The 18,876-nt window shown below is 39.0% G+C and overlaps 1 protein-coding gene across 2 annotated transcripts in view; it reads right to left on the bottom strand.

Moving 5' to 3' along the window:
* Window positions 1-6,252: 6,252 nt before the first annotated feature.
* The window catches only part of LOC140950277 (cell adhesion molecule DSCAM-like), a 265,680-nt gene continuing 253,056 nt past the window's right edge, over window positions 6,253-18,876 (bottom strand). For both annotated transcript variants that reach the window (XM_073399495.1, XM_073399496.1), the window contains exons 6-12: window positions 18,308-18,619; window positions 11,423-11,710; window positions 10,869-11,006; window positions 10,217-10,241; window positions 9,794-10,001; window positions 8,201-8,414; window positions 6,253-7,980 (exon numbers count right to left, since the gene is read on the bottom strand). In XM_073399495.1, coding sequence (XP_073255596.1) covers window positions 7,970-7,980; window positions 8,201-8,414; window positions 9,794-10,001; window positions 10,217-10,241; window positions 10,869-11,006; window positions 11,423-11,710; window positions 18,308-18,619 — 1,196 coding nt within the window. In that variant the 3' untranslated portion in view covers window positions 6,253-7,969. The remainder of the gene's footprint in view (window positions 7,981-8,200; window positions 8,415-9,793; window positions 10,002-10,216; window positions 10,242-10,868; window positions 11,007-11,422; window positions 11,711-18,307; window positions 18,620-18,876) is intronic.

The raw sequence follows: 18,876 nt of genomic DNA, 5'->3' as shown, positions 1-18,876 counted from the left end.
GAGCCGAGAACCAATTTTTGAAACGGATTTCACTATAAAAAATTAACGTTGAAAAAGAGTAACAAAGTTTCGACCGTTTGACGGTCATTTTCAAGTTGAGAAGTAAAAAACATGCTCATTGTTTACTTCTCAACTTAAAAATGACCGTCGAACGGTCGAAACGTCCTTCATTTGTTCTTTTTTAATGTTAATTTTTATAAGCCGTTTTACTGTCTACCACTAAGCATGTAAATGAGCAAGAGGAAAACAAGCGCGTGGATTCCGGAGGAATAGGAAATGAGAATTTTGGAAATATTGAAAAAAAAAAACAGGAAAAATAACAGTACAAAACAAAAATATTGAAATGCTTGTGTGTATAATAAAACGTTCGAAACAAGAAGCGATATATTTGTTGAAAATTGTTTTTACGCAGTCTAGTGAATTTAATTTTATATGCAAACTACACAACACCTTTTATGACTCAGTCGTTCCACTGACTTATAACGATGAGCAATAAGCAGTCAGTCCACGTTTTCTCATGGACCCTTTAGATAGCGATTTTGATGTTGCATTCTTTTATACATACTTATTTGTGTGTAAGGTAGAAATGAAAAAAGGAAGTGTGAGCGGCTTTTTGATTGAAATAATACAGTCAACACTGTCGACAGCGCTGATTCTACATACTGTTAACAGCGCTAATTCTACCTATTCGTTTCTGTTCTTTTTTCCACTCTCCATATTTTTATACTTCCCGTTTTTCCCACTCCATATAGATTACACTCCTCATTTGTCCATTCCGCACTCCGCACTCCGCACTCCACTCTTCGTAATCCTAAATTTCAACCACGTGCAAATAAATACGTTGATCGGGACCGGGCTTTACACTTGTCTTATATCTCATGTGCCAGAACGGATCGAAGCTTGACACTCCTCATAAATACTGACTGTTCGTAGATAAATCGAATCCATTGATTTTAAAAAGGGGCATATGTAACGGAGCACAAATAAAATTAATGAATGGCAGCGTGTTCTGTTGTAAACTTCACACGTGGCCAAAAATAGCTGAATTGACAAAAGATTTTTTGTCTTTAAAACCAAATAAAACAGCATAATAAAATTAACCTCTGTAATGTCAGTAATAGGTATTGTTGCGGAAAATATTAAAACAAAAGGAAGAATTTAGTGTCTAGATTCATAATTGCAAAATGTGATCGCGTGACTTCACTGCATTATGCAATCTTAAATAGACAATACCAAGACTTAACATCCCTTCATAATTTGTGTCTGTAATGAACATTTATTTTTGAAAAGCAGGAGATTATTATAATTATAATCCTCCTTTAATCTCCTCCTTTTCAAAAATAGCAAAAGGCAACTGACTGTTATTTTTGCAATTAAAATACAACAATCGCATACACTTGCGAACTAAAGCTTCGTGACTTTTTTTCCCCCCGCATCATGTTCCGTACATGGTATCACAACTTACTTGAAACTTGCGTCCGTTGTTTTCCAACAGGTTAAAGAAAAATCCATGCTATTATCATATCATAGCCAGGCACTAAAAGATCGAAACTGGCAGATGTTGTTACCAAAAAATATCTAACTGTTCCTTGTAGCGTGAGAGTGCAATATGCAGCGTCACTTTATGTCACCAAGCTTTCAAATGAGAGTGTAAGTCAACATTTCTATTTCCGGTTTGCACCCATTGGCTTTTGGCAAAGGCATAAATAACGGTTTAATTATGATAACAGCCTAATATAAAATAATCCCCTGACGAGTAGTAGTTTTAAAGCCGCTTTTGAAGACGTTCCGCATCCTTCTTTGTTGATTTTTTAAGGTTAAAATTGGGAGAAAGTGATTAGAAAAGTGCTCATGCCTACTGGGAATAGATTGCTATTGAAGGGGCACATATGTCACGCTATTTGCAGTCTTCAAAGAGCCAAATGATTGTATTTTTGAATCAATTGAAATCCAGAGATAATGGTCCAGTTTTGTTATTTGAGATTTTAGTTATTATGGCAGGCATTGACACTGTTTCCTGTCTTCTTTTACAACGATGGACGTGGATTCAAACTTGAAAGACGAAAACGCTGGGCCAACTTTTACAAATTTTAATGCTTCCCTGCGAAAATCACCAAAATATTATTATGGTTTGGTGCTTTCTGATGAAATTTTTTTGATATATATATCTTCTTATAACCCCGTCAGGAGCATTTTTGCGTAAGTAGAGGCACCAGGTAATGACGTAAACAGAGAATTGACCAGCAGTAACTCCGTGACATAGCCCCTTAAAGGGTAAAGGTAAAGGTATACTGGGTTTGTGTAGCTCTCGTAGCTCCGTAGTCCATACAGCTTCAGTGGCTGCGGGACAGTACTCCTCAGTCTGTTGAGCGTCGAAGCCGTTTGTGTCAGGTTTCTGTTAACGACTACGTCAGTTAGCCGGACAAGTAACGTCGGACGAGTACGACAACTACTCGCTGCAAACTGAGATCTTGGTCTTGTTCCGAAAGTATTTAGAATTAAGTCCCCTTTACTCATTGAACTCTGTGGTGTATGACGTCATACATGTGCTCTTGCATCATTCTCGTGATAGCAGCCGCATGTCACATGTTTTCAGTCATTCGAATCGTAAGCGGAATAAATGTTTGTTGGATTTACCTGGTGAAGCTCGTGAAGCTGGTGAAGACTGGATCCGTAGTGACTTGAAAATGGCGGACAACAATGTTGCCGGCTCTCATCGCCAGTCGTATTGCATGCGTTGAAGTCAATTTTGCTATTTTGACGACAACAATTGGCCATTTCAAATTCACTAAATTTTGGGAATCTCTTAGTTCGAGACGAAGGCGTGTAAAACGTCTTCGTTCTGGGCCTGGTTGCTGAAAGGCCGATTAGCGCTAACTAAGGATTAAAATTTTGTTCCACTTTTTGCATTTACCTTCCTGTGCATTGCTTGGACTAAGATTTTGTGTTATCATAACTGTATCTCAGTGTAAAGACTTAACAGTATTTTGTTAGCTTGAGTTACAAGCTCGTACTGACAAGAAAAACCGGGCTTAAAGTTTGGCTTAAACTTGGGTTTAAACTTAACCATCTTTCGAGGAACAGGACCCAGAACCTTGTCAAAGACAATTTTTGTTGGTCGTCTAGCGCGCGGCAGGTGCCTGGTGGGACATTGGCAATAGTTCTCGATATAGCTACCACACTATTCAAAAATGCCGCGAAATCACATCAGCTCGGTTTGCGCATGGCCTCTAGCTGGTAATCGCATTAGCGTTTTCGTGAGGATGGGTGAATCTAAACCGGATGCACCACACCGAATTCGTGTTGACGCAAATAGAGTATGCGGGCTATTTCAGCGTATCCGAAATCGTGTGGACGTGACCTCAAATCGTCAAAGCCACCTGTACGGCTATTAATGCGAGCGCGGATTGATGACTGTCACTGAAGACTCAAGTCAATCACTACATCAAAAAAAATTACAACAACGACTTCACAAACTTATATCGACTACATTACTTACGTCGATTAAGAGCATTGCCGAGAAACGTGGTAATAAGGCCGCTGAACAGCACCGCGCAAAAAAGAAACAGAAACTAGCAACCAGAGACGTGAGAGACCCAAACTGCGCTAAACGGCACAAAACCGGACACTAACTGAGTCCGCAATTTTCCTTCCCGTCCCTTAACGTGACTGAAACCCAAGTACTTCTGCCCTTCGGACACTCACTGACACGAATACGTCGAATACGGACTGAGGCTATTGTACTATTGTATCTTGCACTGAGACCGTCCAGTATCCAAGTCTAGTCAAATCGAGCTATCAAACATCGCCAGGAATTTAGAACCAACATGCGCCGCTTTTGATACGTGGCAATTTGCAAAATAATTAACACTCTAATAGCGCTGTTCGATTAAAGAAGACAAAAGAAAATATTTTACCAAACATTTTCAAATCCCTTGGCCTGGTAGTATCTACAGTGTACTTATATGCTTATACAGGACCCGCGCAAGGGAAGGAGCCGGGGGTGGAAGGGGGGGGGGGAAGCAAAAATAAATAAATAAAATTAAGCAAAGTGCACTCGATATAACGAAGGGCCAAGGGACTGGGAAAATATCTTCGTTCGAGGTTCGTTAACTTATATCGAGGTGTTTTTGTTTTCATATTGCCTTATATTCTACTATTACTGGAGTTAAAAAAAAATAGTTCGTTAGACCGAGGACTTCGTTATATCAGGCTCCACTGTAATATACATTACGTTCATATAAGTGGTATCTTTATTGGAATAAGAACCCTCCAGCATCTATATTTATCATTGTCCGTTTTGATCCCAGATCTGATGCGTAGTAATCTTCAAAACGCCCATCTTTACAAAACTGCACTTAGTCCTAGACTTCTGCGTTTTCAAACATGCAGTGAGGCTGTAGTAAACTGCGGGCAACGATGCGGAATGGAGTCTTTTTTATTAAGGTTCTCGATTAAATCTGAAGACTACTCCTCGGAACTACGGTTTCTTAAAACGAATTATATCGGCTGATGATGTGGTCCCTGACGCATTTCGATGACATACTAGACAAAATGAAGGGGTGACAGGAACCTACAGTGTAATATCATGATCTGAAAACTTCTACTGGTGGATCCTGCGTGTGCAATCAGGCTCAGCTGGAGAAAGGTACTTTTTAGCGGTTTGAAATTTATAAACATGACTCCGCTCGACAATGACTCAAGAAAGAACAGCAAAATTTGTTCCCCCCCGCCGCGCGCCCCAATTCAAAAGAGGTGGTCACCGGCCCCCGCGCTTTAAAAACTGCTCCGCGGGCCCTGTTATACCTTTGAACTTTGGGCCTCAGCTGCCACCAGAACTCGTATTTCAAACAAGTCAAGTACAGACAGTCGGATAAGCCAAAGTAATTATAGAAACCTGGCAGATAGGCGACAAAAGATGTTAAGTCTTGGGGACCCATATTTCAGATCTTTAGATTTTTCAAATATTTATTCTTTTGAGTTTTTTCCATGGTAACATAACAGTCTAGCTTTCATCATAACAACACATAACAACCGATGAAAAAGTGAAATGCGTGCAGTGGCCAAAGTTGTTTTCATTTCGGGTTGGTAACTGCCACGTTTAGTTTCAGTAATAACTGACATAAACACATCTCACATCTCAAACTCGCTGAGCAAAGCAAGTGACCTTATAACTAAACAAAGAAAAACAAAAATCAATTCCAAACTGGGTGCCTGAGTTAGTTGAACGGTTCTTCCGGAATTGGTCCAGTAATACTGTTTGTCCTGTAAGTACTGTCGGTCAAGATGCTTAGGCTGTAGGCTTGAGCGTTCCTTTCTTGCTTCTAATTTGGCCACGGGCAACCCCATCAGTTTTGTTGTAAAAGCGCGGCAGTAGGACGGACAGTATCTTATAAAGCCATGAACACACGCGTTGGGCAGGTGATTTTTAGAGCAACGAAAAAGGATTTGAAAATATTCTTTTGAGCATTGACTCTGTGCGATATATCAACCACGTTGGAAATGTGAAGAGCAGGAGAAGAGTATTAGTGGCAAATAAGTTTCACGTCTCACACTCAATTCTAAGTACAGTACTGTTCCAAAAAAAAATGAGGGCAAATTTCGGCCAACTAATTGCGAAATTTCGTTTCAGACGATGAGGCAGCGAAATTTCTGTGAAACTCAACCGATCTAATGTCGGCGAGATTTCGTAAGCTACGTGATGGATTAAAAGAATTTTCGTGGCATCTTACAAGTGGACTGGTTAATCGAAATGCTTTTGTCAGCGATTAAGAACTTTCATCGGTAAGGGGAAAGGGGGTGTGTCACTGGTGTCTAGTTCATAATGTCCTTACTCGGTAGAAAACTCAACGATTTAGCGAAGGAGTCAGTTTTAAATGACAAAATCAAAGTTTCGTGTCAAACGTTTGTACGTCTACCAAGCATTAAATCCAACGTTTACAAATAACAAGAATGAACTTGAAAACACTGTTAATTAAAGCCAACAGTTTCCGAAACCACTATTGCAATTCGTTTCCTTTTTCGTCCCCCAAATGGCAGAAATGGGGAAATGGCCCGTTTTTGTTTTAAGTTTCTTTTAAAGTTTATTTACAACCAAGGATAAGCGTTGATATACTTTACCAGAGAGACTAGAGGCCCATGGAGAAAATGTTAACTTTGATGTGACTGAATGTTCAAGCTTTCAAACATGCAGCAAAAAAAGCGAGGCAAAATATGCCACAACTGATTGTTGACTTATGAAGCGACAAGAAACAGAGATAAACATTATTTTATTGCAAAAAATCAATTTGTTTTAGATTGCATTTTTTCTTTACATAAAGAGCATCTAGTCCTATAGTTTAAAACGTTTCACATCAAAATACATATTCTTTTAACCACATTATAGTAAAATGTAGTATACTAAAAGATTCTAAGGTCTTACACAAATCGATGTAAAAGCAGTAAAATATAACAAGCAAGTTTTCCTAACAATTTAAAGGAAAATACAAAAACATCTTACTATATCTTATATATATCGTTGCTTTCAACTACAGTTTTTACAGTGTACTGTGTTTTCCTCATTCAAAAAATTTCAGAAGTGAAAGTGCGATATCTAACCACGTCACCACTGTCAGACAATGTCAAAATGCTATTCCCAGGAATAACCTTGCAATAATTTTCAGAGACGCTTAAGCATCATAGATACCATGAAGTATCCATCAATATCTACAATCAAATATTGTTTCTAAAAATGTTACATTACACTAACTATAGCTCTAAAAATATTTCTTGTTTTCTTTTTTAAAAATAGATATATCTTTGCCATAAAAGAATGATAATAATAATCATATTTAAAAAAAACGATGATACAAAAACGTTTTTCAAAAAAATACAATACTCAAGTACAAAAATATCTTACCAAAATTCTTTTAATTCGAACATATAGTGTAATTCCTAAATTACACATATATTACTGACAACGCCTTTGTAGACAAAACAAAAACAGTCCCTTTTGCTCGAGGCAGCAGTGAGTAAGATTAATCACGATACACCTCATTGGATACATCAGAGGAAGACAGTAAATTTCGTAGTCTTTGCAAGGCCCACCGTACGCACGGCTTCCCCTGAGAGAAAAAGGGACCATTCGTTATACAGCTTAAAATCTTGGTCGTCTTTTCAAGGTACCTAACTAGATTGATTTAGTTTTCTCTTACAAAATGCAAACGAAATTTAGCACCAGACTTCGACTCTACTACTTTTCTCTCGTTAATGATACCATCATACTTAAGAACGTTCACGGAAATTCTTGACTCATAATTTCGATCAATTCTCTTGTCGCTTACAGGGACTGTTCCGGTATCACCAACAAGTACAGGTGGAAAAGAAAATACCTTTTTTTCAAGCTGCCTTTTTTTTCATCCCAGTGAATATAGATTTACTGCATTTACAAATGTTTCTCAATAAAAGAAAAAGGAAACATGGAACATTTTACTGCGTTTTCTTTCTTGCACATACATCTTAAGGACAGTTAACTACTTTTTCCACGCCTTTTTAATCGATAAAACTTGGAAGAAGCCAAAATTAGCCATTTTTAAGTTGAAAGAAACAATGTTAGGAAATAAAAATTTCAGTTTAATTTAACGCCCACCGATGAAAACCTTACGGTATATGTGCCCCAACAAAGACACAACACTCACATTTATCTCTAGCTTATGCAAGGCTGTGCCGTACAAAAATTGTGGGGAGCTTAAACTCTCTACCTGTGAAATTCTGATACCCAACATGTACGTTTAATTCAGAAGACGTTAGTTTCCGATTTTAAAAAAATTCTTAAATTTAAGTACAAAAAAATTGCTTTATTATAAAATCTTATTTTAAGTTCACTGGATAAAAAGAATCTAACTGAAAAATAAATCTTTATATATAAGTTTACCAAAAATATGCTTTAAACCTTTTTACCTACTCTAATTTTTCACTTGACAAAATTGTGCTAATGTAGTCCTAGAACCAAGCAAAAAGAAAAGTGATATTACAATAAAACAACACAAAACAAAAACAGTAAGCTCATTTAGTAACATAGATCAACACAGAATCGAGACTGAAGAAAAACAAAATTTTCAGTCCCAATTCTCTTCGAATTTCTGTCACTATTAAAGCTTGGATGCAAGCTTTTTAAAACTTCCTGTCACTTTTTGTTATTTATCAATCACAGTTTATATACCCTGTACGTTGGAGTACACCACATCCTTCTTTGGTATGTTACCATACGTTGGTTCAGGTTGAGGCACACCAAACTGTGTAATATCTGCGTACTCAGTCCCCTCATAAACTGGTCGACGGATCAAGGGCCGAGCAGGTGCAGCTTCGGCAGCAGCAGCAGGCTGGACACTGGGTCTAAAGTCATCAAGTTCCGCGTAGTCCAGCTCACCGGGTTGCTGAAAACATAGAAAAGGATGGTATTCAACAAAAGAGGATACAACCATCTTCCCAGCGTGCCTTGCGCCTATTTCGGGGTCATTGTTTTCGGTCTGTGTTATGAAAACATGAATTTTACCCAAAGTTTCGGAGAAATTTTCGCCGCTTTAAGGATGAGGTACGGAGGAGAAGTAGGTCTTAGCGTAATTTCTCATCTTTCATTAGGATGACAGAATGATTTCTCGATAGTAAAATTAATTATCTTGTTTTCTGCAAGATTTGACCGTGTGACCTTTCTCTCGTCATGCGTCGCTGTTAATCTGTTGTACGCATGGTTGTATTCAACAATAAAATTCTTTCTCCTTTTATTTTAGTGACACTCAGACGCAAACGAAAAAAAATTAGAACACTGCTATTTTTAACTTTCACCAGCAAACTGTAAAAAACGATCAACAAACGGAACACCATCAAAACACTTGGCTTAAAATGAATCCATTAGCTGACAAAATGAAGATTTAGCTGTTGGGACATAATATTATAGAGGGTTATTAGAGAAAGGTTCTTCAACACTAACAAATTCTTGAAAGTTACGCAGAGCTTTCAAAACCCGCTCGGATCCCGTCATCAGTGACGTTTGATGTTGTCCGCAGCCCCCTTTTGTTGAAGCTGCAAAATTGTATCATTGATCGCAACCCTGTGATCTCAAATCCTTTGTTCTGTGTCTGAACTCCATCGACTGGGCCAGTGTGAAAATTGTTGGCCAAGAGAACCACCTGTATTCCACGCAAGATTCTTGAGACCATAAACATTCATACAAGGCGACCGGCAATGAACCGCGGTCAAGGCTACTACCTTCCCCCAACTGGTAGAACAATTTTGCAGCCTCATCAAAAGGAAGAATAACAGCAAACGTCACTTAGGAAGGGATCCGAATGGGCTCTAAATGCTCTGCGTAACTTTAAAGATTTTATTGGTGTTGAAGAATACTTCTCTACATTGTGTTAACTGCTCTCACAAGAAAATTGGTGCAACGAAATAACATTTGTATTGTAGTTGGAATGTTTACTCTCTGTGTAACATTCTGATGCAGTGGGGGGCGGAGGCCAATAAAACCACCGCCTTCAAACTCGGGAAAAAGGTGCTATTGTAATGTCGTATAGGAGGAAGCGTGGCCTAGATGGCAGAGCGCTGGGCTTGCATTCAGGTGATCCCGAATTCAAAAGCGATCGCTAGCTGGATTTCTCCGCCGTAGTTAAACCCCTTGTCCACGCTTGAAAGTAGCCAACTGGTTTGTCTCCATTAGAATCTGTAAAACTCTGTTGCATACATTATCCCTGAGAACCCCAAAAGGGAGAGGTAAAAATATAAAGATATATTTTCAAATATCTTACATATGTACCTTTCTGGGTTTCTTTGACTTTTTAGACTTGTCCACCTGTGCATACTCATCAGTCTCTGGTCGCCTGTTTCTTTTCTTTTTAGACATATCCACTTGTGCATAGTCTGCTTCTGCCATAGGACCTGCCTCAGCTTGCAGGCCCTGGGCGGCAACTGATGCACTGACGTCCTGGTAACCATCATCTAGCTCGTACGGATTGTCACCGCGCCTATAAGAAATAGCATTTAATAACACAGATCTGAGTAACTAATACGAAGAAAAGGCGGTAGAATTACGATCAATTAACAACCCCTTCCCTTGCAAATAATGATAAAGGAGCAAACGCTTTTTGTTTTCAGGGAAGTTGAGAGAACGGCAGCGATGTTTGGCGTTAGAATGAGGAAAAGAAATCATTATCACTATTGTATTGAATGTAATACTCACAAGGCACTTGCAGACGGTGATGCATCTGAAAGAAGAAAAAAGACAGAAATAGCAGTTTAATCGACTTTTATCTTCGGAGAAATAAGGGAAAGTAACATTACTAAATAACGATGGCGGAAAACAGAAAAAAAATGGCAAAAGTTGACCAATGGAATACCATAAACCGAAACTAACTTTTGATCGGCCAAGTGAAAATATTTCAGTGGCCCATTTTCCATTCTGATTCTGAAAGGATTCAACAAGAAACCTCGCTAAGGTAAACCTTAAAAGATGTTTTGTATAAAATAAGGGCGTTTGTAATTGACTGTGATGTTGGAGGTTCCCCCACGTCCCTGTCCACTTCCGCCACCACCATCACCAAAGGGTTGAGGAATTAAGGTGCGTCACTACAAAACAATTTGCAAACACCTTTGTGGACACACAACTCGAAAAATCTTGTAACATGAAAAGAAGGGAAAAGAGCATTAGCTTTTGGGCAGGATTAGCTTCGCCTTCAGTTCTCTCTTGGTACACACCACCCGTCAAACACTTAATTTCATCGTATATACTGGAAACATACATACTGCAAACTAGTGAGGCCAGATATTAAGGTAAGCATGCACATCGAAAAGTAAAATGGTACGTTTCGGGAATGCTATTTAACGTAACTTACCATCCGAAGAACTTTTCCTTCGCTTCCACCAAATAGCAAAAATAATCACACCAACAATGACAAGGACGCCCACCGCTGCTGCTCCGGCGACGACAGCTGTATTCATCTGCGCGCTTGGCCTCGAACCTGGCTTCGAACCTGAAAAAATAAATATATATTAAGTATATTTTAGTAAGACAGGTAATTAAAACTACCTAACAGTTTAGTAGAAGGGGACTTAAGGTTTGTACATGGACAGGAGTTCTGAAAGGTCAAAAGTCTATTCAATATTGTAGAAGTTAGGGTTAGGCCATCAGGAGAAAAGTTCACCTCTGTCAAGCGACCACAGCGCTTGTTACACCTGGTTTGGCTTTGTTAAAATAAGATGAAGGAAGAAACAGTGTGATATCCACGTAGAAGGTAACGATTGATTACCTAATAAAAATGTGGCTCACAAAATAATGTTACTTAATGTCAAGGTCCCATATAAATAAACAGTACACAAAAGAAAAGTTCTTGACTAACCTATCAGTATTTTCTTGAGCACCTGCTCGGTAAACGAGCACTTAACCTACCTTCTGGTACGTCAACACGTAGTATCTTGCCTTCCTTAGAACTCTCTCCATACTTGTTGCTTGCTGTTACCAGTACTTCATACTTCTGGCCCATTTCGACTTTCACAACATATTTACGTAATGAGACATCAGTTATGTTTTCAGTCTCCTTCCATTCCTCATCACTTTGTGTTCCATAGTACACAGTATACACTGTGATTTCTGCTCCGTTGTTGTTTGGTTCCTCCCACTTCAAGGTTATTTCATTAGGGTTTAATTCGTATGTGAAGGCCACTGGTGATGGGACACCTTACGCACAAAGAAATGTCACAGAGCTGTTAATCCTTCTTTTACTATTTTTACTCGTTCCTCCTTAAGTAACTACAGTATTACTTTTTGCACATAACTGATGTTAAAAATTAAATTCCAATTTGAGACGGTACAATTAAGGCTTTGATAATGTTTGGCCAGTTGTGAATAAAATGTCTGCCCGTATTCAGCTCTGCCTACTTCTATGGCTACACCACATGATAAACGCTTAATACTGTCTCAATATGTTATTTAGTCCTTCACTTCTATCAAAACGTTTTCCCTGAACAAAGATTAGTGTGCTTTCATACTCTTTTGTAGATAGCTTTCAATGGTATTTTACAGATCAGTTTGGATAGATAGGTTAACTTATTGTAAAGCTTGACGCACACACACAAAAGTTACCGATATTGTTAGCTCAAAACATTTTTTAAATTCTTATTGCGTGATTAGCGCTGCAATTCAAAAGCTTGATGTAAAAAACTCGCAAACAAATGAGAAACGGCCTTTAAACTAATTTTACCTTTAATTTGGGAATAAACGAAATTTTCATTGTCAATAACATTCGTTAGTCATTTGACACGACATTATCGGGTAATAAAGTCGTCTCGAAAGAAATCAACAGATTCACTTGGAACGCGACACAATGTAATCCACAGCTTTAAGACTTAAAGGGACACGATTACGGTTATGCGCATGCGCGCCGTTTGTCTCTTCAGAATAAATTTGTTGGGTCAACACTAAATTCGAAATCGCCATTACTGGTACAATCACTGAAAATCCTTCGTTTTATTCCGACATCCGTCGCTTTAGCTGGCCTAGTTATACTTTGGTAGTGGTGATTAACGTGTGGTTGTGTTGTTTGACTGGTTACGTTTTAAGAAGCCGCAAAAATGATGTTTTGATCATGGAGGTTCAGAAGAGCATCGTGGCCGTACGGCAACAGGACGTTAGGGAACTTAAGATGGAGAGGTTTTCGGGGCGACGGCGACCGGACTGGCAGAGAAAGCTTGGAACTGAGGCAGCCGTCGCTTCCCGTCAAAAATCGAACATTAAGATCGCAGTGAACCCAGAAGGACGGCGCCTTTAATTAGAAGAATACCGAAGACGAAAATATGGCTTCACATAAAGAATTAAGAGAATAAATATTTGCTATGCAGACAACATGCATCGGATGAAGAGTTTCTCGTTTTGTGCGAAAATTATGGTTCCAAATTCCCGACTACGATCCGTTTACGCTAAAAAACATGCGGGATGTAGCTGCTGAGTGCAAGGCAAAATTTCGTGTTGAAAAAAAAAAAGATCTCCACAGGCTTGCCGAAGCCTTGCAAATTACAGGAACTTTAAAATGCTACCAAGGAACCGTATTCTTAGTTTGGTATTGAAATAATTCCCGGGAAATACTTGCATGCAACAACAACAACAACGGCAACAACTTTATTTCAGTATTCCCACGTTAGTACATGGTATTACCTACTATTCGTTCTATATAATTTTCAATGCGTTTTATTTATACGATATTCTTACGAAAAGAGCGAACTAAAAACACACAATTTAAATATCGGAGTTCATATTTTTTGTCTGGATACTTTTATTTGGCTCGTAGGACAATTTTGTCCATGTCAAGCTCACTTACGGTTGGCTGTTTGCCAAGTTGGATCTTGACCCTGTGACATGAAAACATAGAAACATTCAAAAATGTAAGTTTAGATAACAGAGCTTGGAAATCGAGCTTGAAATGTGCCTCAAAGAAAACAAGGACAATTTAAGAACGATAATCTGCAAAATTATGGCTGCTTAACGCAACAAACCTGATTGAAACGAAAGTTAAATACTCACGTTTTCGCCACAACGCCAAACAGACCAGTTTCACGTCGCCGACGGGACCACGACGACAAGGTGGTGAGCACGAGCATGCGCAATATCCAACAAATGATGATGTCACGTCCGGTTGAAGTAGCCGTCGCCCCGAAAACGTCTGTATCTTAAGTTCCCTGTTCTCAAGAGTCTTTGGAGATAGAGAAGCTTAGCCGATCGATCTTGTATGGTTCTAGGAGTAGTGTGTGGCTTACGAAAAGAATACACCACACTTGGAAAGTGGTTAAAGGCATGAGTTCGTTCAACTTTGATTTGATTTTTGACCTCGACCTGTAGTTATAGCACATGGTACACTTGTTCCTTGTATCTTTGCTTTACGATCGTATATGTTTAAGAATTAATGTTTTAAAAATAAATTATTGCCTGAATATTCTGTTTATAGTCTAGTTTCCTTGTGTTTTCTACTCGATAATATTTGTTTTGCGGAACACTGACCCGATGCAACGGGAATGAATTTGTTCATTTGCTGATAAGCAATTGAAATTTATGCTCAATTAAGGATAATCTTTATACTCACACGTTGTGTGTTTTTGTCACCAGTCAGGCGCTATTTGTAGGTATTTCTGAGTTTAAGATAAGGTGAACTGAGAGAACAGTAATAAAATGTCTGTTTACAAATTTTGTTTGCCGATCGGTGACAGCTTTGTTAGCGTGGGTACGACCTCGTAAAAATACACGTTGGTAAATGTTTGTTTAAAAGCCATCCTCGGAGACCCAGGGGCAGTCAGTCGGGCCGGGTTAAAAGGCGCGACGAAAGTTTTCAAGCATGGGCGGAAGAGCCCCTGGGTACCGACTCTCACCGCAACATTTCCAAACGGTCAAGAGAATGCTGGCTCCTGATTGGGCTCAAAAAAGGCTTTGTATTATTGTGCCCAATCGGCGAACAGCATCTCCTGAGTTCTTTTCGTGAGTTCGTACACGACGGCTATATTATCTCGCCACAGTTGGCCGGTTCGTTCACCAAGCTTTCCTAACCAGAAACGAAGGAAGTACCGATTAGTCGAAAAACATTTCGGATGCTATCAGCAGGAGCAATTTAATTTGCACTGAAAAAATTCTGTTTCTGACGGATCACAATGTATCGTAAAAGATAGGAAGTTTAAGATGAAGCGGCGACGAGAAAGTAAAAAAGCAATAGCTTGACAAGGCAAAACAACAACTTTGCACCTGCATCACGCTTTTTTGTATATTTCTTTGCCGTCACTGCACGACTACCACGTGAAAATGCCTAATTTCATTTTTGCGAAGGACGCAAACAAGCTATCACAAAATTTTCTCTGTCTTTATGAAATTGGATATGGTTGAAAGAAATTCAGCTCCAGAAGAGTTCGCTTGCATTTAACAAAGTAAGTGGGTTGGAATAATCACAATAGAGACTGAAAAAATGTGAGTTCACTCTTCATGCGACATTTTCGTGGTTGTCAGCTGTAGTGGCATATTAAACTCCCTAATATTTACGAAGGCGTGATCGATGCAAGCGTGAATACCTGTTGTAAGCTCAAGCTTGTATTGTTGGAAAAGCGTCTTTAGTTTTGGTGTAAACAGTGGTTGTCTTTACACTAGGCTGAGTTTTACTTAACCAAAAATGCGTGTGTGAAGGCCTAAGCAAAATCTTAATAACTTTACTTTGCATCTCATGAAAACCGACTTAGCGAACTTGCGGTTTCCAAGCTTTGAAAAAGGCCAAGCATGTCAATCAATCTTAATTAAGTTGCGTGGGAAAACCTAAAGTAAAAAAGATAGGTTGTGTGTGAAGCCTTCTTTTACTTGAAGAATTTAAAATTCACTTGTCTTGAAATATTCCATAGCTTATTTAGGCTCTAGTGTAAAGACTACCAGTGTTTTGGAATGTAGCGTTTATATCAAACTGAAAGATTCCTGACTGCGTTCATTTCTTTGGTACATGAGCCAGACAGGCCGTGATCGAGTCAATAGGCGTCTTGTACGAACTCACGAAAAGAACTCAGGAGAAGCTGTTCGCCGATTGGGCACAATAATACAAAGCATTTTTTGTGCCCAATCAGGAGCCAACATTCGCTTGACCGTTTGGAAATGGTGCGGTGAGAGTCGGTACCCAGGGGCTTTTCCGCCTGTGCTTGAAAACTTTTGTCGCGCCTTTTCTCCCGGCCCGACTGACCGCTCCCGGGTCTCCGAGGATCTTTCAAAGCAGGACAGGGCTGTAAATCTTATTCTTATCGGCTGCAACATATATCTGAGGAGTAGCAAAGAATAAACTTGGATTATGAGGATATATAAAACCAAACCAAATGCCCCGGAATACTCTCGCGTCGCGAACAATGAATTTGAATTTTGTAAATTTACTTACGTGCATCTAAATCGCTTCCGATTGGTTTAAAAACAATCAGCTACCGTCAGAACTCACACATGCGCAATATCGTGAACCAGTCCCCTTAAGACTAATGATCGACAAACATGTAAGTACAGGTATATAGCAAAGCACGTTTATTTTTTTTTTCTGGAACAAGCGAAGGAAGGGTGGGCTAAAGACAAAGGCGTGTGTTATTTAACAATAATTCCACAAGTGCGCGTCGGATATGAGATGGTAGATAGAGCGGTTTTGACTTGACTGTCGAATTGGGATTAGTTTTGGTTTTGGTTTTGGTTTTACTACGTCCTTTGGTTGGCTAGTGTATTTACTTTGGTTTTGGTTTTACGACAATCAAGTGAAAACCGCTCTAGCCAACGAATTCAGGCTATAATCATCTCATATCAAACAGGCGCGAGTGGTAAGAGTTATTGTTTTATTAAAAACGCCCTCAAAATATCGAAAATTCTTCCTGACTCTAATTGTAAAAACAACCAATCTACAGCTTGTTTTTAATTTTGAGCAGACGCTTACAGTTACTATATTTGGAGAGCATGGTATAATTAACAATTATAAGTCTTTTCAATCTCCGTGAATAGTGGCTGATAATTAATACCAGGTCGCGAAGACGCGAGGTAAATATTCCTATTAAAAGCCACTAATCACGGAGATTGTAAAGAATAATTGTTTAGTATATACACACGAAGTGATGTCAGCAAAATCAGAGAGGAAACGATTGAAAAGTACGATTTGATTGACGGATCAAATCACGCGAAAGTTTAAAAATAGATCGTTGCAGAATTTTCAAACATGGCAATTCACAAGTTTATCACTTCACAAACAACAGCGTAATGGCCTAAATAGAACCGTTAGGAGTTTGAATTGTTTCCTTACCTGAGAAGAAAAGTAGAGCTTTGTTGTTTTCTGTTGATTCGCCAAGTTAAAAGCCAAAAAGGTTTGTTGTGTCGTTCTTCGCAAGAAGTGCTGACAAAAATGGCCTCTTCTAGGCGAATAAATGGGAGTTGTAAACGATCCATCGAGCACAAAACTCAGCTACAGTAAACGGAAAAACGCCGTTTTGAATCCTTCTAAAAGTTTATTGCCTTAAAAAAAGTCAACCCTAGGATTTTGTCCACTTTTAAACGATCGTTCTCTAAAGATTGAGAAAAACTCCGAGCTCACACATTATCCACTCGCTGGGAGGTGAATATTGTTGAATAGTCCGAGAGAGCGAATCAATCAGATTGCTTAAATCACCAGGATCACTGAGTGTGTATATACTAATCAGGGACCGCGGAGCAAGGTGAAAAGTGGGAGGGCTGACAATTGAAAATATTTTTTTCATATTGAAAATCGAAAAAAGGAATAAAAGGAATAAAATCATAGTATTTGTATGTTAAATGGTCAAACTCAAACTCATCATTTTCACTGCAAGTAGTTGTCGTCTTTTCTGCCGAGCTTACAGACTTTGACGAAGTCCCAGATAACTCTAATAAACGACCAACATACACGGTCAGTTCAGATTCAACGCAAAAAAAGACGGGATTACAATTTTAGTATAGAAAATACTACACTGACGTGATCTGAAAAATTTCTAACTATGGCCGTTCACTGTTCGAGTAATGTAATTCTTCTTGCCATCGAATATTTCATTGATTCGAAAGGAGAAAGAAAAAATATAAAACTTTTATCAACTCAAAACAACTACTCACCTTCATTTGGCTTGAAAAAGCTAGTAACTTTCTTCATTTCGTCTGATAAAACTGATAAAAAACTCGACCGGAGCTGGAAGGACAAAACACGCTGCCGAACGAAGCGAAGGGGTGGCCTGGGCATGGCGTTTAATCAAGGGGCAAGTCGGCCCAAGGGCACAATTACTGCGAAAAGCACAGGAGCCCCACAAAATGCCTGGCGTTTGAAATTAAAGAAAATACAGAGAATATAGCGGAATATAGACGGAAAAAAACTTGTTTCAAGTCTTTTTTTTAAAAATTTAATTATTTTTCCTTTAGCGCAAAAAGTGGGGGCGGGGGCGCAAAAGAGTCGTGGGGCCGCGGCCCCACCAGCCCCTCCCCCTCCGCGGTCCCTGCTAATGGCTCATACACCATGGTGGCTAAGCCAATCAGAGGTCTACAACTGCATTATCCAATGATTCAGTTTTAAATAATAACGAATACACGCCTTCTCCTTTGTTTTGGGTATACACAGGGTTACACGGGGCGAAGGTGATGTAGAGACACATATCAACAAACGGATGCTACGCATTATACAACAATTGGATGGAGTCCAGTGCCACACGTTGTGTCTACGTTTATAGTGGAAATTTTCAAAAAGGAAAACTTAATATACAGAGTGTAAAAAGAGTTAAGATACCTGGGCCAGAAAACACCTACCTCCCAACACCTTTATTTTCCTGATTTTTCCCTCTTCTTTCCCTCCTTCTCCAAAACTGTTTGTAGCAGAAACGACAAATTCATATTCTTTGCCTTTTTCCAAGTTAACAACCACTTTACGATCTGTCATATCTGTAATTTCCGTTATGTTGATCCAATTCAATGATGTGCCATTCTCAAGGACAGTTCTTCGGTACACAGTGTACTGGGTTATAGGGGCTCCATTATTTTCAGCCTCTTTCCATTTTAAGGTGATTGCAACAGCCTTTGTTGTAGCCGGTAAATCTGTGATCTCCGCTGCTGCAGGGCGTCCTGGGTTAAAAGATGAATAATACAAACCGAAAATAAACTAGTTTACTTTCAGTTGTCTTATGCAATCCGAAATTAAACAAACCCAAATTTGTAACTATACCCGCCTGGGTTATTTAGATGAAAATGAACTATAGAGCTGTTCTCAAATCATCATGTTTTCCGAAGGTGGCGAATGCAGGCGTGGCTGTATAAAAAAAGGGTTTTTGTGAGCCAACAAAATTCAACCATAAAACTAAACTATTATTTACAGACAATTT

The sequence above is a fragment of the Porites lutea genome, chromosome 10 (assembly GCF_958299795.1).
Source record: "Porites lutea chromosome 10, jaPorLute2.1, whole genome shotgun sequence".
Lineage (NCBI taxonomy): Eukaryota > Metazoa > Cnidaria > Anthozoa > Scleractinia > Poritidae > Porites > Porites lutea.
The sequence above is the reverse complement of the archived record's forward strand: the minus strand, read 5'-3'. Positions and strand labels throughout refer to the sequence as shown.